This window comes from Ursus arctos, chromosome X (assembly GCF_023065955.2).
Source record: "Ursus arctos isolate Adak ecotype North America chromosome X, UrsArc2.0, whole genome shotgun sequence".
NCBI lineage: Eukaryota > Metazoa > Chordata > Mammalia > Carnivora > Ursidae > Ursus > Ursus arctos.
In genome coordinates, this window is record NC_079873.1 from 61,484,303 (window position 1) to 61,510,006 (window position 25,704).

Genomic DNA, 25,704 nt, shown 5'->3' on the forward strand with positions numbered 1-25,704 from the left:
TTATTTTGTTATATTAGTCACCATACAGTACATCCCCAGTTCTTGATGCAATGTCCTTAATACCCACCCCGGCCTATCCCAATCCCCCACCCCCTCCCCTCTGAAGCCCTCAGTTTGTTTCTCAGAGTGCACAGTCTCTCGTGGTTCATTTCCCCTTCTGTTTACCCCCCTTCATTCTTCCCTTCCTTCTCCTACCGATCTTCCTATTTCTTATATTCCATAAATAAGTGAAACCGTATGATAATTGCCCTTCTCTGCTTGACTTATTTCACTTAGCATAATCTCCTCCAGTCCCATCCATGTTGCTGCAAATGTTGGGTAATCGTTCTTTCTGATGGCTGAGTAATATTCCATTGTATATATGGACCACATCTTCTTAATCCAATCATCTGTTGAAGGGCATCTCGGCTCCTTCCACGATTTAGCTATTGTGGACAATTAATGCCTATTCTTCTGAAACTATTCCAAAACACAGAAATGGAAGAAAAACTATCAAATTCATTCTATGAGACCAATATTATTATGATACCTAAACCAGACAAAGACTCCACTAAAATAGAAAACCACATATAGGCCAATATCCCTGATGAATATGGATGCAAAAATTCTCAACAAACTACCAGCAAATCTAATCCAACAGTACATTAAAAGACTCACTGACCATGATCAAGTGGAATTTATTAATGGACTGGAGGGGTGGTTCAATATTCACAAACTGATCAACATGCATTCATGATAAAAACCTTCAACAAAGTAGGGATACAGGGAACATATCTCAACATCATAAGGGCCATACATGAAAAACGCACACCTAATATCATCCTCAGTGGGGGAAAAAACTGAGAGCTTTTCCTCTATGGTCAGGAAGAAGACAGGGATGTCCACTCTTACCGCTGTTATTTTAACATTGTACTGGAAGTCCTAGCCTCAGCAATCAGAGAACAAAAGGAACGAAGACATCCAAATCAGCAAAGAAGAAGTCAAAATTTCAGTATCTGCAGATGACATGATATTCTATATAGAAAACCTGAAAGACTCCACCAAAAAACTGCTAGAACTGATACACGAATTGAATAAAGTCACAGGATACAAAATCAGCATACAGAAATCATTAACGAAGCAGCAGAAAGGGAAATCGAGGAATCAATCCCATTTACAACTGCACCAAAAATAGTAAGATACCTGGGAATAAACGTAACCAAAGAGGTAAAAGACCTGTACTCTGATAACTATAAAACACTGATGAAAGAAACTGAAGATGCCAAAAAGAAATGGAAAAATATTCCATGCTAATGGACTGAAAGAACAAATATTGTTAAAATGTCTACACTACCCAAAGCAACCTACACATTTAATGCAATCCCTATCAAATACCAGTGGCATTTTTCAGAGCTAGAACAAACAATCCTAAAATTTGTATGGAACCACAAAAGACCCTGAATAGCCAAAGCAATCCTGAATAAGAAAATCAAAGCTGTAGGCATCATGATTCCAGACGGCAAGCTGTATTACAAAGGGCAGTCATCATGACAGTGGAGTACTAGCACAAAAACAGACACATAGATCAATGGAATGGAACAGAAAACCCAGAAATGACCCCACAACTATATGGTCAACTAATCTTCAACAAAGCACCAAAGACTATCCAATGGAAAAAAGACTGTTTTCAAAAACTGGTGGGAAAACTGGACAGACACATGAAGAAGAATGAAACTGGACCACTTTCTTACACCATACACAAAAATTCAAAGTGGATGAAAGACCCAAATATGAGAAAGGAGAGGAGAACACAGGCAGTAACCTTGCCATCGGCTGTAGTAACTTCTTACTACAGAAAGGTCTCCTGACGCAAGGGAAACAAAAGCAAAAATAAACTATTGGGACTTCATCAAGATAAAAAGCTTCTGCACAGCGAAAGAAACCATCAACAATACTAAAAAGCAACCTTTGGATTGTGAGAAGATATTTGCAAATGACATCTGATAAAGGGTTCACAACCAAAATACATAAGGAACTTATAAAACTCAACACCCCAAAAACAAATAATCCAGTTTAAAAATGGGCAGAAGACATGAATAGATATCTTTCCAAAGACATACAGATGGCCAGCAGACACATGAAAAGATACTCATCATCACTCATTATCAGGAAAATACAAATCAAAATTACAATGAGGTATCAGCTCACACCAGTCAGAATGGCTAACGTTAACAACACAGGAAACAACAGGTGTTCGCGAGGATGTGGAAGAAAGGCAAACCCTCTTAGACTGTTGGTGGGAATGCAAACTGGTGCAGCCACTCTAGAGAACAGTATGGAGGCTCCTCAGAAAATTAAAAATAGAACTACCCAATGATCCAGCATATGCACTACTAGGTATTTACCCAAAGGATAAAAAATACCAATTCAAAGGGATACCTACACCCCACAGTTTATTGCAGCACTATCAATAATAGCCAAATTATGTAAAAAGCCCAAATGTCCCCCCCCATCTGATGAATGGATAAAGAAGACTTGGTGTGTGTATATATTATATGTATATATATAATGAAATATTAGTCATCAAAAAGAATGAAATCTTGCCATTTGCAATAACATGTTTGGAGGTAGAGAATATTATGCTAAGCAAAATAAGTCAATCAGAGAAAGACAAATACCATATGATTTCACTCATATGTGGAATTTAAGAAACAAAACAGATGAACATAGGGAGGAAAAAAAAGAGGCAAACCAGAAAACAGACCCTTGAATGCAGAGAACAGACTGATGGTTACTAGAGGGGAGGTGGGCCGGGGGATTGGTTAAGTGGGTGATGGGTATTAAGGAAGTCACTTGTTATGATGAGGAGCACTGGGTGTTATATGTAAGTGATGAATCACTAAATTTACATCTGAAACTAATGTTACACCATATGTTAACTGGAATTTAAGTAAAACTTTAGGGGAAAAAAAGAAAAAAAGATGAAAATATGTATGACAAAAGTCTTAAAATTGTACAACTTGGACTCAATGTCACTTTTAGTAATTTACTCTAAGAGAAGTAATCAAATGAGTATGTCAATATACCCACATGCATAAATATGTGTGTATATATAACAATGTGTAATAAAAATATTTCTGTATCTCTATTGTGTGTGTGTATACAATTTTTTTTAAGATTTCTTTATTGGGGGAGGCAGAGGGAGACAGAGAGAAAGTCCCAAGTGGACTCTGCCCTGAGTGCAGAGCCTGATGTGGAGCTTGATCTCACTACCCTGAGATCACAACCTGAGCCAAAACCAAGGGTCGGAGGCTTACCCGACTGCACCACCCAGGTGCCCCTACAAATATTTTCATGACAATAGTATTCATACTAGAAAATACTGAGAACTATCTAAACATAGGTATAAACCTAGAAGCTTATTTTAATAAAATTTCCTAAAGGTTATAGGGGAAAAAAGGATCAAAGTCCTACATATAATAGGTAAAACTATAAAATTTGTCAATGAAAAGAATGAAAAATCTATAGGACCTTGGATTAGGCAATGGATTCTGATCTGGGTCTTGTATCCAGAATATATAAAGCACTGTTATAAATCAACAATAAAAAGACAACACAATTAAAAATTGGAAAAAGAATTTAGACAGATGGTTCTCCAAATAAGATATACAAATGGCTAGTAAGGACATGCAAAAAGGCTCAACATCATTATTCATTTGGGAAAAGTAAATCGAAATCACGAGATGCCACCACATACCCACTAGGTTGGCTATAATCAATAGTAATAATAAATAATAAAAGTTTGTGAATATGTGCAGAAATCAGAACTCTGGTGTATTGCTGGTGGAAATGTAAAATGATAGGCCACTGAGCAAAACAGTCTGACAGTTGCCTTAGAAAGTTGGGCACATGGGGGCGCCTGGGTGGCACAGCGGTTAAGCGCCTGCCTTCGGCTCAGGGCGTGATCCCGGCGTTCCGGGATCGAGTCCCACATCAGGCTCCTCCGCTGTGAGCCTGCTTCTTCCTCTCCCACTCCCCCTGCTTGTGTTCCCTCTCTCGCTGGCTGTCTCTCTCTCTGTCAAATAAATAAATAAAATCTTTAAAAAAAAAAAAAAAAAGAAAGTTGGGCACAGTGTTACCACATAACCAACAATTCCACTCACATATTCCTATGAATGAATATGAAAACATATGACTATGCAAAAATCATATACAAGTGTTCACAGTGGCATTATTTATAACAGCCAAAAAATGGAAACAACCCAAATGTATATCAACAGATAAAAAATGGGTAAATAAAATGCAGTATTATCTATACAATGGAATATTATTCAGCCATTAAAAGTAATAAAATAGCCAGGTAACCACAAAAGATGGCCACTAGGAAGCTCCAGGCTCTTGTTCTCCCACAGAAACACAGAACGAACAACATATGGTAAAAAGTAACTTTATGAGAGCTCTATAATCCAGTCAAGAAACTTTAGCAACCAAGTGAACACCTAACCAAAAGTCACACTTAAAATGGTTGGATATTTTGTAGTGTTTCTGCTCATACTTGTTGTACCCTCTTTCCTGCTCAGCTCAAGGTCAGCAGGAAGCTGCCAATTCTCAGCTCCTCCACGAGGAAGGAAGGTAAAGAGTGAAACTTGCTTGCAACGTTCTGGCTTTTCTAGGGGCTGCCCAAGGGGCAGGATTCTGTCTCCCTTAACTCAGAGCACACAAAAGCACATGAAAAGAGGCTCAACATCACTAACCATTAGGGAAAATACAAATCAAAACCACAATGAGATACCACCTCACAGTGTTTAGGGTTGTTAGATCCCTCCCACCCCATTAAAAAACAGAAAAGAACAAGTGTTGGTGAGGATGTAGAAAGAGTAGAATCTTTATGTGCTGTTGGTAAGAATGTAAAATGGTACAGCCACTACGAAAAACAATGTGGCAGTTCCTCAGTGTTAAAATAGAATTACCATATATGATCCAGCAATTCCACTTCTGGGTATAAAACCAAAAGAACTGAAAGGAGGGACTGAAGAGATATTTGTACACCCATGTTCACAGCAGCATTATTCCCAATAGCAAAAGATACAAGTAAGCCAAGTGTTCAATGATGCATAAAGAGATAAAATGTGGTACATGCACACAGAACATTATTTAGCCTTAAAAAGGAAGGATACTGTGATACATGCTGCAGCATGGATGACACCTGAGGATACTGTACTAAGTAAAATAAGCCAGCCACAATAAGACAACAAATACTATATGATTCCACTTATATAAGGTACCTACAGGAGTCAAATTCAGAGAGACAGAATCGTAGTTTCTTGAGGATGTGGGGAAGGGGGAGTTACGTTTAATGTGTAGTGTTTGTTTTGCAAGATTAAAAAAGTCATAGAGATTGGTTGCAGAATGATGTGAATGTACTTAACACTACTGAACTGTACACTCAATGGATAAGAGAGTAAAGTCTAGGTTACATGTATTTTATGATCACCTAAAAATATTTTAAAAAGATAAAAGTACTAATACAAGATAAGCATGAAGTTTGAAAACATTATGCTAACTGAAAGAATCCATTCATTAAAAAAATACTATATGAAACCAATCATATAAAATGTCCAGAATAGGCAAATCCATATACAAAGTAGATTGATTCGCTTCTGCCAGGGAATGGACGGCAGGAAGAATGGGAAATGACTGCTAATGTACAGGGTTTCTTTCTGTGGTGGTAAAAAATGTTCTCAAACCAGACAGTGGTGGTGGCTGAAGAACTTTGTGAATATTCTAAAAACCACTGTATTCTACACTTGAAAATGGTGAGTTTTTGTGTTACGTGAATTCTCAGTTTTAAAAATCTCTCCTTGTATCCTACTGTTATTTCCCCAATGTGTAATATGTTGCTATACTCCAGGCACAACCTGGTAAGCGCTAATCTAAAAAGATCTCAAATGTTTTAATACTTACAAGTATTGACACCTATGCAGACACACATATCACATTCATACAAACACAAACAGCCCATTTGATAAACTATAAAAAGATAATATTATTCTGGGGGAAATACACTTGATCTTTAGCTAAAAGGCCAAGATGCAATATTCTGGAGGAAACAAAAAAATTCTTAGAATGGTCAGTATTATCTAAAATAGTACACTAAGAAGTAAGCAGAATTTTAAAAAACTACTAATCTAGATCAGTAGCTATGTGTATTAAGAGAACAAACAAATCTTAATTACTATAATACTAGTATACTAGAGTAAGACCAATAATTAGCATTCAGGGAACATTTACTATTTGTCAAGTAGGCATATTATAAACCCATTCAATGTCCACAGTAATCAATAAGGTAAGTACCATTGTAATCCCCCATTTTAAAGACAAGGAAACTGAAGCACAGTGTATTCATACAAAGAGCAAATAGTAAAGCCAGGAGGTAGTTTGTCAACACAGCCTCTTATTTACTACACTACAGCATCCCCGCATAACAACCAAAAAGTACAATCAAGAGTGTTTTTTCACACTGAAAGCCCACCTGGTTTACAACACATAATTCAACCATGTATGTTTATATGTACTCTTTTTAATTTTCACAATTAGTATCAAATCAAAATATTAAGTATTTTACTTTATTTGTAACAGCAACCTTTCTATAAATAATCAAAGCATGGTTATTCATATTAATTCTAACAATTTTTGAAAAAGTGATATAATATCTACCTTGTTCTGGGCCGTTGTTCATCTTCAGATTCACTAACTTCTTCACTAACTCCTGATTCCTGGAAATCAGAATCTTCAGAATCTTCACTGCTCACTTGAATAAAAAAAAAAAAAGTTACTAAATACTTCCCAACAGAAATGCAAATCACTTAATTTGTCAATACCTTCACATTAAAACACAGACTACTATGAGACTATCTATAGTATATACATTTGTGGATATTACACATCATACAGATTAGACCAGTTAATAACTCAAATAGCATATATAAAAATATTCCAATGTATTCCAACTATGGCTATAAAACTATGGTTCTATATTAAAATATAAGTATTGTGTATGAATTAACAAAAAGAGAATTCAACTATCAATAAAATAAATTCATTATTACCAAAGGTGAATAAAAAGAATTCTGATTATTCAAAATAAGCAAAGTAGGCTGACCAAGATGGAGTAAGGGCAAATACAGACTCTTCTGCCATTTGTGACACTAGAAACTATGAACAGAATACATAAAGAAGTGACCTAAGAACTATGAAAAGGAAACAAGAGCAGGCAGATTGGGGACTGAAATAAAAACCTGAAAAATGATCCCTAAAAACTGGGGTTGGGGCAGTGACTGTGTCATAGGTTTTTTTCCTCCTGTCTTATCTGGTTTCAACAAGAAGGCAGGCTGAATTCCAAAACTATGCAGAGGGTGCTGACAGGAAAACGGGGAGAACCCCATTTCTAGCCACAGCACTGAGAAAAAGGAGCTGGGCCCTGCAAATCATGAGCATAAAGGAATCTCCGATTTTATTTTTTCTCTCAAAAATTTTATTTTTCTGTACCGAAACTGCCACTATGACACAGGTATCTAAAACCCCAGGAGAATACCCATCTTTCCGGCCAGAGGAAGCCAGGTAGGGAAAACACAAGATGAGCCTGAAATATCTTGTGGTGTCAGAAAGTAAAGCAGTGTTCAAAACATTATGGGGGTAAATTCAAAGAACACGTGATTCAACTTGAAGGAGCTTCCCATAGCCAAAGCTGAAACAATGTGAGCGACAAAATGAACAACTGGAGTACAACTCATAGAATAAAATATCTATAAACCCATATTAATATAAGTAATGGGATAAATAAATAAGGGAATACAGACAGCCCTTTCTTACCATTACTGAATGTATAAGTAATGAAAGAAGTAGAAAATCACTACTAGATAAACATCACAGTAATTGCTTCAGGCAAGATGAATGCTAGAATTAGTGGGCTGAAGAATGATGAGAAACAGGATATTTGAATAGTCTCTCTCCACAAGATATTAATTCAATGTGAATAGAAAAATGGATATTTTTCAGTGGAAAAATCCAGCAGACACCAACTGAACCAAGCAATCAATATTAATATTACTAATAATAAGACCTCTTATCATCATGTAACCTTGGTGTATGATACACTGAGAAAGATTAAATATTACTTTTGTGGTACTCTTGTCAAAATGCATAATAACCTCAATCCAATCATAAGAAAATATTAGACAAATACATATAGATGGACAGTCTAGAAAATAACTGACCAATACTCTTCAAAAGTGTCAAAATCATGAAAGAAAAGGAGGAACTGTCACATATCAGCGATTAAGGAGACATCACAACTAAAAGCAATGTGGCATCCCTCATTGGATTCTGGAGCAGAAAAGACATTAGTGGGAAAACTCATAATAAGCAAATAAGGTCTACAGTTTACTTCAGAGGTCAGAAAACACTTTATGTGAGAAGTCTGATGGTAAATATTTTCAGCTTAGTAGGCTATACAGTCTCTGTGGCAACTACTTATCTCTACTCAACTTTGCCACCAAAAACACAGGAAAGCAGTGGTGAGTAAGTAAGTGAGTAAGGATAATGTGGTTCAGGTATAGCCTTCAGGCATAGTTAGCCAATCCCCAATTTAACTAATTACTATTGTATCAATGTTAATTGCCTGGTTTTGGTTACCATACCATAGTAAGTTTAAAGTGTTAAATTAGGGAAGCTGAGTAGAAGGTATATAGGAACTCTATACTATTTTTACATTTCATTAAACCGAAAATTCCAAAAAAAAAATTGCTGAATGGGAAGAAATCAGAGAGGGAGACAAACCATGACAGACTCTGGCCTCCGGGGAAAAAAAACTTGAGTGTTACAGAAGGGAGAGGTGTGGGGGGATGGGATAACCAGGTGATGGGTATCAAGGATGGCATGTGACATGATGAGCACTGGGTGTTATACATAACTAATGAATCACTGAACACTACATCAAAAATTAATGATGTACTGTATGTTGGCTAACTGAACATAATAAAAAAAATTGTTAAAGATCATGATCTGAGGGCACCTGGGTGGCTCAGTAGGTTAAGCAACTGCCTTCAGCTAAGGTCATGATCCCGGGGTCCTGGGATCGAGCCCCACATTGGGCTCCCTGCTCAGCGGGGAGTCTGCCTTTCCCTCTCCACCTGTCTGCCACTCCCTCTGCCTGTGCTGTGTGTGTGTCAAATAAATAAAATAAAATCTTCAAAAAAAAACAAAAGATCATGACCTGAGGTCAGAATCTAATGTCTGTTCTATCCAAAAAATTAATAAAATTTAAAAAACATAGGCTAACACAAATACAATAAAGAATTGCTACTGGGGAAAACGGGAATAAGGAGTTACTGTTTAAAGCGTTTCAGCTTGGGATGATGAAGAGTTGTGGAGACAGAGTGTTGATGGTACAACAATGTGAACATACCTAATGTCACTGAATTGTACACTTAAAGATGGTTAAAATGGTTAAACTTTTATGTTTTATTTTACCACAGTAAAAAACAAAAATAATAATAATAATAATAATAATAATAATAATAATAATAAAAGAACTAAGCAACTGGGAATGTGGGGGAGCACATGGGTCCACAGGCACACACATACAAATCCTTTGTTTAAGTAAAATTCTAGGGGTGCCTGGGTGGCTCAGTCAGTTAAGCATATGCCTTCTGCTCAAGTCATGATCCCAGGGTCCTGGGATCAAGACCCGCATCGGACTCCATGCTCAGCGGGGAGTCTGTCTCTCCCTCTCCATCTGCCTCTCCCCCAGCTCATGCTCTCTTTCGCATGCTCTCTCGCAAAAAGAAATAAATAAAACCTTTAAAAATAAAAAGCAAAATTCTAAACCTATTATTAATTTTTCATCACTTTATTTTGAAAATTTTCAAACCTACCAAAAACTTGAAAGAATTATTGAATGAACATCTACATCCCTTCTCCCTTCTCCATCCCTACAATTCACTTATTGTTAAGTTTACATCACATTTGCTTGCTCGCTCTCTATACACACACACTTTTTTATACTGAACCATTTAAGTGCAAATACCATGACGCTTTACCCTTAAGCATAAGGATGCTGTCGTATATAACTAAGTAACATTATCACACTTAGAAAAATAACATCAGGGGCACCTGGGTGGCTCAGTTGGTCAGGCGTCTGCCTTAGGCTCAGGTCATGATCCCGGTGTCCCAGGACTGAGCCGCACATCGCATCGGGCTCCCTGCTCAGCAGGGAGTCTGCTTCTCCCTCTGCCCCTCACCCTGATCTTGTGCTCTCTCTCACTCTCTCAAATAAAATCTTCAAAAAAAATAACATCAATTTATATCATCTAATATAAAGGCAATAATTACACTTTTAAATTATCATCAAAATAATTTTTATAACTTTTTCAAATTTAGGTGGAAACTGAAAGTTCACATGTTGGCCTTGATTTACTAAGTCAGTTACTCTCTTGATTTCTGGCCACTGCCTAACTTAAGCTTCCAGACAACAAAGGCACATCAGAGTTTGCAAAACTTGGAAAATCATGCAACTTTAAACGCAGTATCAATCACTATGATCATAATCCATATTAGAAACATAAATATGGGATTTTAATTTACTCCCTCTTTCACAAACAAATGAAAAAAACACTTGAGTAATAAATTACCCACAGAAAAGGACAGTGGAAACAGGTCAGGTCACAAAAAACTTAGGTCTTAATAAAATATTTCAAATATAACTGTGCCTACTAAAGGACTCTATATTCTGAACTGAGCCTCAGAGGCAAGATCAGAATTTCCCCTTTTGTCGAAGATACATGAAGGAATCATGCTAAGTTATGCAACCTGCTTAAATTGCTCAGGTGCTTTATAGAATCTGAAAGACAAGCTTGCAGTCCTGCTGCAAGGAAATCTATAAATTAAGCATTCACAAAATGATGTACTATTATTTATTTATTAACATGAAAATGTCCTTGACATATTAAGTACATGTGCATGGGGGGAAGCCCTCCTCTTCCTCTTTAATGAATAACTGCTGCTCAACAGCCCTTTAAATATTCAGGATTCCAAGATTCTTTCCTTAGCCCTACATCCGCACAACATTACAGGCTCCACTAGGCCATTTCATCTACTTTTGTCGTATTATACATATACCATGACAACTCCAAAAACCTGAGTCATCCCACGCTTCTCTCTCACACATTCAGTCTCTATGCGACGCAAGTCAATTCTCCCCTTCAACAACCGCACCTGGTATCAACTACAGCAGTATCCTCCAAATAGATGCAAATCTAAGCTCTGAGTATCACAGAATAATAGACAACTAATCTGATCATATTATATTCTTGGTTAAAATCTTTCAACAGGAACAATGAGTGGTTGGGCTGAGGCTGTGATTCATGAGTACTAGTAATGAATGTCCTGTGCCATGTATGTTCATCAAGCTGTCTGCTTATAAAATGTGCCCTTGTCTGTATGTCTAGTATACGTCAAAGTTGTTTTAAAAAGTGGTGGTATGCCTCTGTGAATATACTAAAAACAAACTGTACACTGTAAACAGGCAAACTGTATGGTTTATGAATTGTATCTCAATACAGCTGCAATTCAAAAAAACTAAAAATAGAAATATGCTTTCTATGGCTCTCCAGCCTATAGAGTCTATTGTACTTCTCAGACACTTCCAAAAATGTTTTCCTATTCCTAATGGCAAAAAAAGAGTTTATTTGCCCTCCAGGAGTTTGGCCGTAAAGTTTTCAGAATCTGCCCCCTAAGAAACCAAAGTTTCTCTGAACATTTTGTTAGCCAAAATGCTCAGGCAAATTTCACATTTAATTTTTCAATATACCTGTGATTATTTAAGAATGCTCTCCCCCAATGTTCAAGTAAAATGGGCACACCAAAGAGGTGTGCAATGTTTACTCTACAGCCTTATGTACCCGTGGGTCCACTGCCAAGTACTCCAGTTTGAGAAACAAAAGCTTTCAAGTGTCTCCAACGCTTGGTGTCTGTTTTGGCCCAGCTTCATTTCCTGTTGTTACTTTCCCTATTCCCTCCTACAGTCCAGCTATACCATGTTAACTGTATTCTGTCCACCATGTGCCAAACATTCTGCAGAGGCTTCTAAAGATTCTTCGCTGCTTATACTATAAATCTTCACATCTACCTGCTCCTCAATTACAACTTGCTTTGCTGACTGAAACTCATCTTTGTGAAGTTGTCTCTGGGGTAACTGCCATCCCCCAAGAAGCTAAAGAAATCTTCCTTTGTGCCACACTATACAATACCTCTGTTACAGAAGACATCCTTCATAGTGCTATAATTTCATTTAATATTAATGTCAATAATACTTACAAAACTACTGAGGCCAAACCTGGCTACGTATCAGAATCATATCAGAGGTGCTTTATAAAATATATGGATACCTAGGTCTCACCACCACCAATTATGCTGTAACTGGCTTGGGATGGAGTCTTGTCCTATGTGTATTTCAAAATCCCCAAAATAATCCACATGTGTAGCCAGGCTGAAAACCACCATACAAGATAATGATTCCTTATTCATTTTTGTATTCTCAATGTTTATCATGATGCTGGATATATGTAAGCACTCAATGCAGAAGGATTCAGACTTTTAACGTAATGAAAATTTTATCTGACTACATACAAGCTTTGCATATAATAAATCTATGCAAATTAATTGCATCTTCTATCCTTCCTTGGGAAAGCGTTATTTTGTCCTACAGTTACAGGCAATCCTATGTCATCTACATAGCCTTTAAATATATTTTATTTATTGTCATATTTGTCTTTTTAATCTAAGTGTGTATGACTACTAAAGGTTAAAAATATTCTTTGTGTCATCTCTCAAGTTTCTGGGTTCTCTTCCCACTCTAAATTCTTTATTTCACTCTCATGTAAGAGAATAGTTGTTACCAGTGTGCTGATATTCACTTAATATAGCTGGTCCAGACATATTTAAATTTCATTACTATAATTAGTTTATAAAACCAGTATTGTTCCAAAGGCACCTGGGTGGCTCAGATGGTTAAGCATCTGACTCTTGATTTTGGCTCAGGTCATGATCGCAGGGTCCTGAGATCAAGCCCCATGTTGGGCTCCACAATGAGCATGAAGCCTGTTTGGGATTCTCTCTCTCTCCAGAGCACGAGAGGGGGGAGGGTCAGAGTGAAAAGCAGACTCCCCACTAAGCAGGGAGCCCGATTGGGGACTCGACCCTGGGACTCCGAGATCATGACCTGAGCTGAAGGCAGATGCTTAACTGACTGAGCCACCCAGGCGCTCCCTCCCTCTCTTTAAAAAAAAAAAAAAAAAAACAGTATGTTCCTTATATTCAGAATTAAAATGTCTTACCTTTCCTTCTATTTCTGCCTTTGGCGTCTTTGTGTTCTTTAGGCTTCATCTTTTTTTCTTCTCCAGATTCTCCATCACTCACAGTGAGTTTGTGCCTCAAAAGCCTATGTCTGTATCTTGGCTTCTTAGATTCTTCAGAATCTGAATCTGATTCAAAATTGACTTGATTTTTTGCTTCTAAATGGAGAAAATGAATCAGTAAAGACTTCTTTCCTTTAAAGTCCTTAGACTTTTTTCCTTTAAAATGTTTTATAAAACTATTTTGTTTGTTGAAAATTATCAAGATTTATGAAAAAGATCACAGCTTGCACTTACTTTGATATCACTGGTAATACCAGGCAATCTTATACATCAGACTTGATCTATTATTATTAAATATTGATTAAATATCACCAATAGACACTTGTAGATTTTTTTAAAGGGAAAAAATATATTGCTTGAAAAATCATCTGTTTATTGGCAATAACTGATAAAACGTGCACAATTATTACCAGATACTCAAAAGGAGTAAAGGTAGTAGTAAAGTTTTAAATATTTTAATAAACTCCAAATGCATATATTATGAAATATCATGGTCAGATAGTCCTCAAAGACTGAACTGGTCAAACAATCAAGTTATGACATCCTATACTTCTCTTTGGAGCTCACCCTCATCTCCTGGATTTTCTTCATTGTGTTTTCCAGTTCTTTTTTTCCCTTCTTCTGGTTCATCATCTGAAGATCCATCCTCATCAGAGGAAAGATTGGCTTTAATTTCTTCTAAAAGCATCTTCTTGGCAATTCTTGAGTAAAAAGACAGTAAAAATAAAACTATATATTTGGTGGTGAAGTGTAACAAATTTAAAAAAAAATTCTCACTATCAAAATAGAAATAAATGTATAAAAAGATTTTATACTGTCAATAAAAAACTACCAAAACCATGTTTTAACCTAAGCTACCAACCAAAACTTTTGAAAATGCTCTTAGCACTGATTTGTTCCAATTCTAAATACTTCTGCAATTTATTTAAAAACCTGAGGGACATTTCTACTATTTTGACCAACTGCAACTTCATGCTGCATAATCTTCCAATCCTGTATTTGCTCTGCTGCCATCATCCAACAACTACAGTATCAGATAGGCCCACATAATAAATCAACTTATTCAGACAAATGGCATTCCAAGACAAAATTCCACATGAGAAGACTATTCAAAGCAAAACATACTCTTAGAAAATCAATGTGTAATAAACCACTTTGTTATCAAACAGTGCCTCAAACTGGTGAATAATATTTTTGGCACTTAAGTTTCAATTTAATTCATAAATTCTGCTAATGAAATGAAAGCATATACCATATACTAAGTATTGAGGCAATCAGAAATCCCTAATAATATTCAAACTAGGGCAGATAAGAGAAGGGACATGAGTGCTATTAATTATACACATGGTAAAAGAACACAAAATACCATAAATGAGTCTTCACTTTCCAAAAAAGTAGACAGTGCAGTAGCCTTACTCATACCAAAATTTCTCAAGATGTTCCTCAAAGACCAATTGGTTAATGGAAAAATCAACTGCTAAAAGCATGAGAAATACTTCTTTAACATCATCAATAAAATATAATCCTAATAAATTTCCATGTTTACGCTAAAGGAAAACATCTGAAAATGTAAGATAAAAGCAATCATGCAGCTTTTGTAAGGTGAGGTGTTTTGCACCTGGAGTGTCTTTGTGATATAAAATTATAAATAACAGTAACAAAGGAATACCTTATAGAAAGGTTCAAAAGGAAGGCCGCATGATTCTCAGTTTTCCATGAACTAAGTCTTATGGGATAAACATCCACTCTACAATCAAGATTAACTCTCTAGCTTAGTCAAAAACTTACAGCTGGAATTATGGAACTTCTGTTATTTTTGGATTTCAAACCCCTCTTTAGATTTCTTAACATACACTCACATTTCAATCAAGATTCACTCAATGGCAGGAGATGTTAATGCCTTGGTAATTTTATTTGAAAGGCAGACTGTTCATTACTAGTTTTATTCAAAGATATATAGCAAAGGCACCAAAATAGGTAACCACTTCATAAATACTTATTATCTGCCTTTTGGTGCTTCCTTCTCTAAACAGACAGATTAGAAATATTTAGACAACAAAGAGAGCTACCAAGTGCTAAAGGAAACCACAGATGAGTTTGCTTTTTTGAGGGTTTTTGATCTGATTTGTGTTTCAATAAAGTAAAGATTGGATCACTCCAATTTAAATCCTACTGTAGTTGAGCTATTAAGTGTTGTTATTACACTTCTAGATCAGTGGTTTGCTGACTTGGATTGTACACAGTAAACTTTTTAAAATGGAGAATATAGGGTTGTCAACTTTTCATTTTGCCAAGAATAAAAATTTAAAGCCAAAATTGTTTATTTTCATCATTTTATGAAATAAAGACTATTTCAACAAACCCTCCACAAATTAAGAAACAGTTTCAGAATGAAGGGTGGTTCTTTAAATTTAGTAAAAGCATCTATCTAGAAAAACTCTCTAAAATCATCTTAAATACACACTACATTTGTCATTTCCCATGGACAAGGAAAAACTTTCTTGAACCAATTTGGGTAAAACCACTGTTTTGGAATGAATATGTGTGTGTGTGTGTATACACACACACACACACACATAAATGTAAAGTGTTGAATAATAGATTGCAAATAGAAAAACAGTTCATTTGCAGTTACAAGATCTTATATCACCATTTGGGTAGTACAGTAATAACCAATAAAAATACAAGTACTAATTTAGTTACACTAAAGGTTACTTCAATCACCTGATTTCAGTTTGTATTTACAAGTTCCAAAAAAGTCTAAAATTCTATATTATCTGTAAAGACATGGTTAATTTTAAGAAACCATAAAATTTTTCTTCTTTCAAACTCTAGACTCGTAAGAATATGTCTACTAAATGGAAGGTCAAAATATGTAAATCTACCTAATTCATACTCAAGTTTTAGACTGTCATGAAAAAAACTGAGAGATATGATACACATGAGATAATAAGATACAATTTTATATCAACTGTGAAATTACATAAGTCATGGAAAATTAAATTAGATTCATACACTGAAAAATTACATGATTTATCAATCAACAACCTTCATTAAGAACATAATATATAGAACAATCACAATCACTTTAGAAGCAGGAAAAAAAATTACAAAATTCAGAGAATGGTCATCTTTCTCCAAACTGAAAAGTTACATACAGAGTAATGGAGATTCCCTTAGCTATACCTCCCTAAGATGGTTTAGATTTACCCTCTAACACCTTTTGGCCAATGGAAAACCTGATGTATAGCCATGTAATATTAAGCCCTAAAAAGAATAAAGTTAAATAATTTTGCATGACTGATGGCTCAAGTCCACTAGGTCAAAGACACACTGTATCATAAACCTAGCCTATCACATAACCTACACCTCAAAGTTAGAACTTAATTTGAAGGACCTAAGGGCTGAGGCTGACCTTCAACCTGAGTAGTCAGCAAATATGTTGAGGTGAGATGTGTCCCATCTACAAAGCCTGCTGTGAGATGCTTTAAGGGAAACTCCACTACCTTAACTCTTGAGTCACGGGCCACAGAGACTTCAAGGACATCATCACTTGAGAACCAGCTGAGGCTGGCAAAGCATCATTTTGGAGGCCTCGGCTGGACCCGTGCTGGTATGCATGTGATGGATGTATAGTCATGATCCCTAGTTGATTTCTGTTTGCTCTGAAGTTTCCTTTCTTGAGGCTTTCCAGGACGTTTCTGAGAAAATCATCCAGGCAACAAGGTACTGCCCCCCTGGAATCTCAATGCTCAATATTACATCTTGGGGCAGGTGTAGCATCCAAAGCAGTCACGAATCTATCAGAAGCATTAGAGGCACAGGCTGTGCCACTCTGTGGCAGAAAACCTGGGCAGAGCTGGAAGTAATGGAGCCACTCCTCCATTTTCCTGAAAGGGAGGGAAGGGAGAGGGGGAGAAAGCAAAACAATATGGGAGGAAGGGTAAAAACCCACAAAAAACAATGATCGGAACTGGTGCATGAGAGAATAGAACCCCAAAACCCAAACAAGCTAAGCCTTCTAAATCACATAATACCAAGGCAATGTCTTATTACCCCTTACACCTTTATCTACTAAAAGGAAGCAAAAATAAGGAATCAGCCCAACAGTGGAAAGACAAACACACAAGCAGGAGAGAGAGAGAGAGAGAGAGAGAGAGGTTGCACGCCAAGAAAGCCTTTAGTTTTTGTGATTCTATCTAGAAAGGAAATTCATAATGTTCCTTGTGTAAGTACTCAAACAGGGGGAAAAAAGTAAACTACCTCTTGCTGGTACATAAATCAGTAATTCAAAACATTAAATTTCTAAAATAGGAGCAATCAAGAGAAGGATCTGTTGCACCATGGAGGTTTTAGAAAAACAGCCATTACAAAAGCAACACAAAATTTTAGAGCTAGAAAAAGGGACCTTAGAGTCCTAATTCTGTCATTTTACAGATGAGGAAACATGCTTAGAAAGGGAAAATGATATGGCCAAAGAAACAAAGTTAGTGGCAAAGCCAGAAGTAGCACCTAAGATCCTGAATCCCAATATTCTCTAATATGCCAGTGCTATATTCTCTACTCATTCACTACTACTACGCTTATGAGTACTTGGTGAATCTACTATAGTCACATTCTTAAAGATAACTGTATTTTATTGATTTCCAAATATGTATTTAGAAATGAAAGAATTGAAGCCTCTTTTTTTAAAAATTAAAAAAAAAATTTCTAAACATCTTTAGTCCAGTATGCTCCATCTCTAAAATGCACTTGACAGGCCATCTCAGATACATCCCTATAATCTACTGTTTTATCTTTTAAGAGATTCTGAAAACAGGTCTGAAGAAAATTGCTAAATAAAATATACAATTTTAGAAGGCCAAAAACTATGGTGCATCCATGCACAAAAATGACAAATTTTTTTAAAAAACTGTTTACATTTTGTGTACAATACCACAATAGAATTAAATAGAAAATTTTTTTTCTAAACAGAGAATTCTGAATAAGATTATAGGTTTAAATGTATACCCTTTAGAGATACAAAACAAGTAAGTATATGCTATGCTAAAATATCATACCACATTCAAAATGTTGATATGTAAAACAATTCAAATGACTACAGCCAAAGAATGTTAAAAACTTCTTGTGAAAACAAGGTGATGAACCCATACTCTTCTAATAAAGTATGAGGCATTAGCAAATGTTATATACTTCAGGGTTAAAAATAAAAACAAATATTTCAAACCAGGTGATGGACATTAAGGAGGGCATGTGATGAAATGAGCATTGGGTATTAAGACCGAAGAATCACAAGCCTGTACCTCTGAAATCAAGAATACATTATATGTTAACTAACTGAATTTAAATTAAAAAATGTTTTTTTAAAAAGCCTAAAATATTTCATAGAATTACTACGGAATTCCTCATCTTCAAAATCTGTATTAGTATTTTTGTAACATCTTAGTTCAAAATTAGTATTCTTGATATGAACCCTTATATAAAACATGACTAAGGCATAATGATCTGTACCCAAAAATGGTGGTGTTTATGAGATAATGATGATGTAACTAAATAATCAAAAGCTAAAAAATGATTTGAAACACTTGTTAGTCATATGTCCTACAATGTTTGCAGTTAATGAAAAACAGCACTGTTTTCTTTTTAGTGACGGTACCAGGAAAATTAATATCAAATAACTTTCTTAAAATTCTTAGAAGTAGAAATAGAAAAGCTATATGAAATTAAGAGTCCACAGTTTATTAACAATTTATACATAGGCTAAAATGTTTGACTCAAATTACAAAATGTGCATTCCCTGATTTTATGCAAAATCTAAAGCAGTTTTAGAGGAAATCTTAACAAGAAAAATTTTATTAACATTGACATAAATTTAGAAAATTTGATATTAAAGAACTAGTTTATTATTTTCTTATACTTGAAAGGTAAAAACAGGATTGACTCATCTCATTTTTATTTATAAACTTCAAAGCTAAAGACAAAGGAGACATATATTAAGTCAGAAAAATGAATCACTTTGCTAACACTAGAAAATGCAAACTCTCTTTGTGGGGCGGGGGGGGGCTATTTCCCATTCTCTGAAAGTCCCAATATCACCAAAGAACAGAGAACAGGAAAGGAAGACTTAGATATAATGTTTAAACCTTAAGCAGAGAGATCACCACTACTGACCATATTTATTTCCTTGCTGAAAATTCTAGAATAAGAAAGAGATCTTATGGCAACTGCAACCAGTTTAGTTATCTACAAATGGATCCTATATACAGACTAGACACCTATATATATTTAAATGACTTACAATACTTACCTGCACTATAAAAACAAAGTAAATTGAAAAAGAGTTACCTTGAAATTGCCAGGCATTTAAAACCCTTACTCAAACATAAAAACAAGTAAAATGCTTCATTAATGCTAGCTTTGTTTTTCAAAACAATAAAGGAGAACCAAAGCAATTTTGGTAACCAAACAGGACCACCATAAAAAAAAAACCAAAACATTTCAGAGAAAAAATTATTCCAGATTTAGCAAATTCTTATAAAGAATAAAGACATGTATAGAAGATGAACATTCTGAAAAGTGCTTAAACATTACTGAAATCAGGTAAACAATCATTAAATATCTTCATTAGCATGAATAACATCCAGGAACAATTAATTAATTCTGAAAATATGCTGAATTAATAGTACAGAACCTTCATCAACAGAATACCCTCACCAAGATAGTAGGGAAAAAACAATTATTTGTATATTTTCCAGTGGAAAAGTAAAGTATTCCCAAATAACAAAATAATTGGAAATTTTTAAGGCTACAGGGGACTCCCACTATAATTAAGCAGAACTTCTATTAACAATGGACAATTCCTTTAAGCAATCCCCACATCAAATTTTGCTTCTATGTAATAAGTATTTAGCCCCACTGAGAAAGAAATTATGAGAAAAACTACAGAGTATTAGACTCAATTAAGCATTCTTCAAATATAAGGTAAATATTTGTATGTGTGTGCCAGGGGAGGATATCCATATAAAAATCTCAGCCTTTAGTCAAAATTGGAATAAAAAAAGAATGCTTAGGAAAAATTTACAAATCAAGAACATACTGAAAATAATTCTTTTTTGGAGAGACTGGACTCCTCACTGATTTAGTATGCAACCTCTAAAGATAAGCCCGGTTTAATGATCCTCAACACTACCACTGTTAAACTTGAACAAACTAACATCTCATCACTTAGGCTAATTCACAATGTAGATATTCAAATATAGGACATTAGAAAGTGTTTGGTCAAAACATCCCTTTTACAGAATCATAATGTATTTTCAATGCCAGCTAATTGTAAAAATGCAACTATAATAAAAAATTATATAAATAAATGTTTTTTCAATGAAAGAACCAATTTAAAACACAATAAGTATTTGAAAGGCAACATTAACATAATGGCAAATTCAAATAACGGACTTTAAAATTACATATGTAATTTAAATAACCTGACAAACTATTTCATATTATTCTCCCTTTCAAAAAGTACATAAAGTCTAAGCTATAAAATTCTAAGTTAATTCCCAATTATGCAAAATTCAAACTATAAAGTTAGTCTATTTACATTTTTTTCTAAAAAAGTCAACCAAAAAAAAGTTCAACTGTCAACCTATAATATTTTTCACTGTTTATTAAATAAATGCAATTAAACAGAAATTAATTTATAAGTTAGACCACTCTATCTCACAATAGCATACCTTGACTTTCAAATATGAATGATGCCACATAACAGTATGCCAAAATAACAAATTTATATATTCAAACCTACTAAAATATTCAGGACATGGCTAAGTCTTTTAAATGACCTCAAAAACTATCATAGCTTTAAAAATAGAATAGATAGAAACAGTAGTGAAGTCCACTGTAAAACCTTCCCATAAATATATATAAGTATATATGTCATATATAAGTATATCTGTTTAGGGAATTATAAAGTATTTACTTCCTCAATATCAGAAATATCAAAACTTCTTTGGCTACAAACTACCCTCCATATCTTGATTTTAACAAATTCTTTCAACTTTCATGAAAAGATGCATTATAATTAAAATTAAATGCTTGAACAAGAAAAAAGTTTCATAGAAATTTATTGCATCCAAATACTTAAAGCATTGGTATTAATACACTATTTACCTCTCCATAAATGTCAACACTGAAAATGTATTAACAACATTGCTAAAAAGTCAAAGCATATGAAATGTATACACAATTTATACACAATTACACAATTGTGTACAAATTTACACACAATTACAATATGCTGTGTACTAAAATACATCCTACTCAAAAATGTGAAATTGGTAAAAATAATTCTAAAACTTAATTATGACCCACAAATAAATTTTTAAAAGTTGCTTAGTGCATATTCAAATATGCTCAAATACATCATCTATGCTAAAATAGTTCCAGAAGGTATATATGCCCATCATGGGTATTAGATACCTCTTTGGTATGTTGAAAACGAAACAAGTTATTAATGATATATTTTATAAAGGCACACTGAAATAAGTATAAAGAAAAACATGTTCAAGATAAAATTCAATTCTTCTCAAAAGTACTGAACAGGGTTATATTTTTTTAATCACAAATACGAGATGGAATTAAATATACCTTCCAATAAAATACTTGCCAGTTACAGAGAGATATAATCAAACAACTTAAAAAATGAAAATGATATTCATATTTTGACAAGTTCTAACACAGATATAAAATTATCATACCTCAATGACACTCTCATTTGGTGGCTAAATATGAGATTAAGGTTCATCACTTATATAGTTAAATTAGAATATAGCATGTTTTAAACATTACTAGCCTTTTAATAACATTTGAGTCCTCATGGTTTACAGGAAAAGAAATTAGTAGTCTAAATAAGTAAAGAGGAATTAAAGCACTTTAAAAGAAATTTTTAAAATGCTTTCATAATCTTGCTAAGATCATGTACTATAAAAATTGCTGATGAATAAAATGTATGCCTTTATCAATCCATTCTGGACCCCACCCCATCTCATAAAATTGGATACATATATTTTTAATAAAGAAAAATAAGTAGGTAAGCAGCATCTGAATCACTGTGCCCATGAATAATCTCTACTTAAAAGTACAAAATAAAATTGTTCATTTACCTTAATAAAAACATTCTCCTATTAGAAGGATGCTGATCTTAGAAACAGAGAGCCCTATAAGCATCAACAAGATACAGAAAACTGAGCTAGACTAACAGGCCCACAGCATTTACTAACTCAAAGTTAATTTCCTACAAAATTATGACACAAAAATTACATGCATATTTTCATGTTTTCTTAATCTTAAAACTTACAATTAGGAATAAATGGATGGTTAATATAGTGTTCTTTAGTAAAACCATCAAGTCTATCATTGATAATGTGTTAGAATTAATCAGGGAAAATTTCATCCAACCCTTTCATTTTAGAAATCAGAAAATTTTGGCAAAGTAGTTAAGTCACTTGCGCACAATCACACATTAAAGAAGTTAGAACTAGAAATCAGATATTCTTATCCCCATTATTCTAAAATTCTACCTACTACACCACACGATCTTGTTGAAGATTATGAGTGTGGGATATACTACACTTCAGGAAGGATTTAAAAGACAGGTTAAAAAAATAGGGTTATATTCTTTAATACATTTTCATTATTCTTCATTCTTCACCCATAGGATATGGGTGTATCTCTGCACTTTCTTCTTCTCCCAGCCATCCCTTAAGTCAAGTGAATCTGTAAAGGCTATACTGTTTACTTCTAATCTACTGTTTAAGTCTTATTAAAGGTAATACTATCATACTATCTATTTTATTTGAAAAATGGTTAAAATCCAAATCAGTCTGGATACTTTGTAAATTGATACTTATTTTGAAAATAATTTCTTAATCTTACATATCAGAGCAATCTCCTTTTCTTCACTTTGAATGGGTCTTAATAAATCGGACCACCATATTAGATGGCAATTAAAACAATAATCAAATATTGAGGAGAGAGATGTCTGTTGTCACCAATTTATTGAGATATGATTTACTTTCATCAATAAAATAATCTGCCGAAATTAAAATATTCTCAAAAAATGATCACAGTTTACATGGGAACGTAAAATTGACAGTGCTGTATTTATAACACACCCTATGCTAGGTGTGTTAATATTTATATTTACTTTCTCTTAAGGTTTCTGAGTTTTAGCCCATTTTCTGGCCTTTCTTTCAAACTTGCAGGAAGACTGTGAGCGAGTCTTTCTAAGGCAGGCACTCCTGGTTTTTACAACCGGCTTGCGGTTCCGTTGCTGCTGTTTGTGCCCACGCCTAGGGTGTGTTATAATCTTTTTAAAGTCCTTACAGATGGAATCATACCTATTCTCAGGATCATTGTCGTCGTCGTCATCATCCACTGTGACAGGTACTGATTTAGATAAGGCTTCATCTCCTTGAGGGGAAAAAAGTGTACTTAAAATTAGTTTTAAATTATCTATATAAGTAAAATCATGTAAAATAAAACTGAAAGCCACGAACATCAAAACAACTAGTGGGTTCTAAACTGTACTCTGGATCCAAAACATGAGTAAAGAGAATTTATAGGGAAAGCACAATGGGGAATTTACGAAGTGCCAGGAGTAAAACAATAGTTGGATTTTATATATTTCAAAGTTCCTCCCCAGAATACAACAGTTTTAAAGCTAATCCTTCCCAGTAACAAGTCTTTATCAATTTGGCATCACCGTACCATAACTTTCTTGCTGAAATAAGCTTTGTAGTGATCCATTTTAAGTTTAAAGTTAACAGATGTCTAATTTATCCTGTTAAATTGAAGAATAGCAAAATTGCTATTAATATTTTGGTAGTAGCAAGTAAAACATACTTAAATCTGTATAGCAGTCATGATCAGAATTACCAAGAGATATATTCAAGTATAGTAAAACTGATTTCCTTATAAAAAGCTACATTTCTATCTTTTGATTTAAAATCTAAAGAGGTTAAGATTTGTGCATTTCACTGTATGTAAATTTTACCTCAAAAACAAACTTATATATTGACCTCTGATTAATACTCTATAGGCTGAATTAATTAGGGAGTAGTATTCTGATGTTTACCATTTATTTTGAAATGCATCAAGGATTTCAAGGGCATTACATTGAGTGAAAAAAGCCAATCTCTAAAGGTTACACATTTCATGATTCCACCCCAAAATAATAAAATTAGAGATGAAAATGAAATTAACACTTGCCAGGGGTTAAGAATGGGGATAAGCAAGGGAATGTGTATAAGGGTAGCACAAGGGGACCCTGTGGTAATGGAACAGTTCAGTATCTTGGTTGTAGCAGTGCTTATACAAAGCTACACATGTGATAACAATTGCATTGAACTATACTTACATATACATACACACACAAACAAATCAGTGCATGAAAAACTGGTGAAACTGCAATAAATCTTCAGTTTCCTGGTTTTGATATTGTATTACAGTTATACAGGATGTCACCATTGGGGAAAACTGAATGAAGGGTATTGTTCAAGACCTCCCTGTATGGCTTTCTTTTCTTTTCTTTTTTTTTTTTTTTTTGCAATGTCCTGTGAATTTATAATTAATTCAAAATGAAGAGTTAAAAAGGCAAAAAAACTAGGTACATTGATGGATAAATAGAAGGATATATAAAGAGACATGTGATAAAGTAAACACAGTACAATGTTAATGACAGAACCTTTTCTGTATATTTAAAACTGCTTTGAGGGCACCTGGGGAGGTCAGTCAGTTAAGTGTCTGACTCTTGATTTCGGCTCAGGTCATGATCTCAGGGTCATGAGATCAAGACCCGCATCACGCTCTGTGCTGAGCACGGAACCTCCTTGAGATTCTCTCTTTCTCCCTCTCCTTCCCCAAGCTCAAGCTCTCTCTTGTTCTCTAAAATAAATAAATAAATAAATCTTAAAAAAATAAAATTGCTTTATAATAAAATATAGGGAGAAAATATTGAAGGAAAAAAATCCATAAAGAACACTGACAACTATAGGTTCAGGATAGAAATACGCTAAATACAGGGGTGCCTGGGTGGCACAGTGGTTAAGTGCCTGCCTTCGGCTCAGGGCGTGATCCCGGCGTTATGGGATCGAGCCCCACATCAGGCTCCTCCACTATGAGCCTGCTTCTTCCTCTCCCACTCCCCCTGCTTGTGTTCCCTCTCTCGCTGGCTATTTCTGTCAAATAAATAAAT

General features: G+C 34.6%; 1 protein-coding gene across 14 annotated transcripts in view; it reads right to left on the bottom strand.

Annotated features, from left to right (window-relative positions):
* Positions 1 to 25,704, bottom strand: part of ATRX (ATRX chromatin remodeler) — a 324,331-nt gene that overhangs the window by 181,847 nt on the left and 116,780 nt on the right. For all 14 annotated transcript variants that reach the window (XM_048213854.2, XM_048213847.2, XM_048213856.2 and 11 more), the window contains 4 exons: positions 23,849 to 23,921; positions 14,022 to 14,155; positions 13,374 to 13,550; positions 6,697 to 6,790 (listed from right to left, as the gene is read on the bottom strand). In XM_048213854.2, coding sequence (XP_048069811.1) covers positions 6,697 to 6,790; positions 13,374 to 13,550; positions 14,022 to 14,155; positions 23,849 to 23,921 — 478 coding nt within the window. The remainder of the gene's footprint in view (positions 1 to 6,696; positions 6,791 to 13,373; positions 13,551 to 14,021; positions 14,156 to 23,848; positions 23,922 to 25,704) is intronic.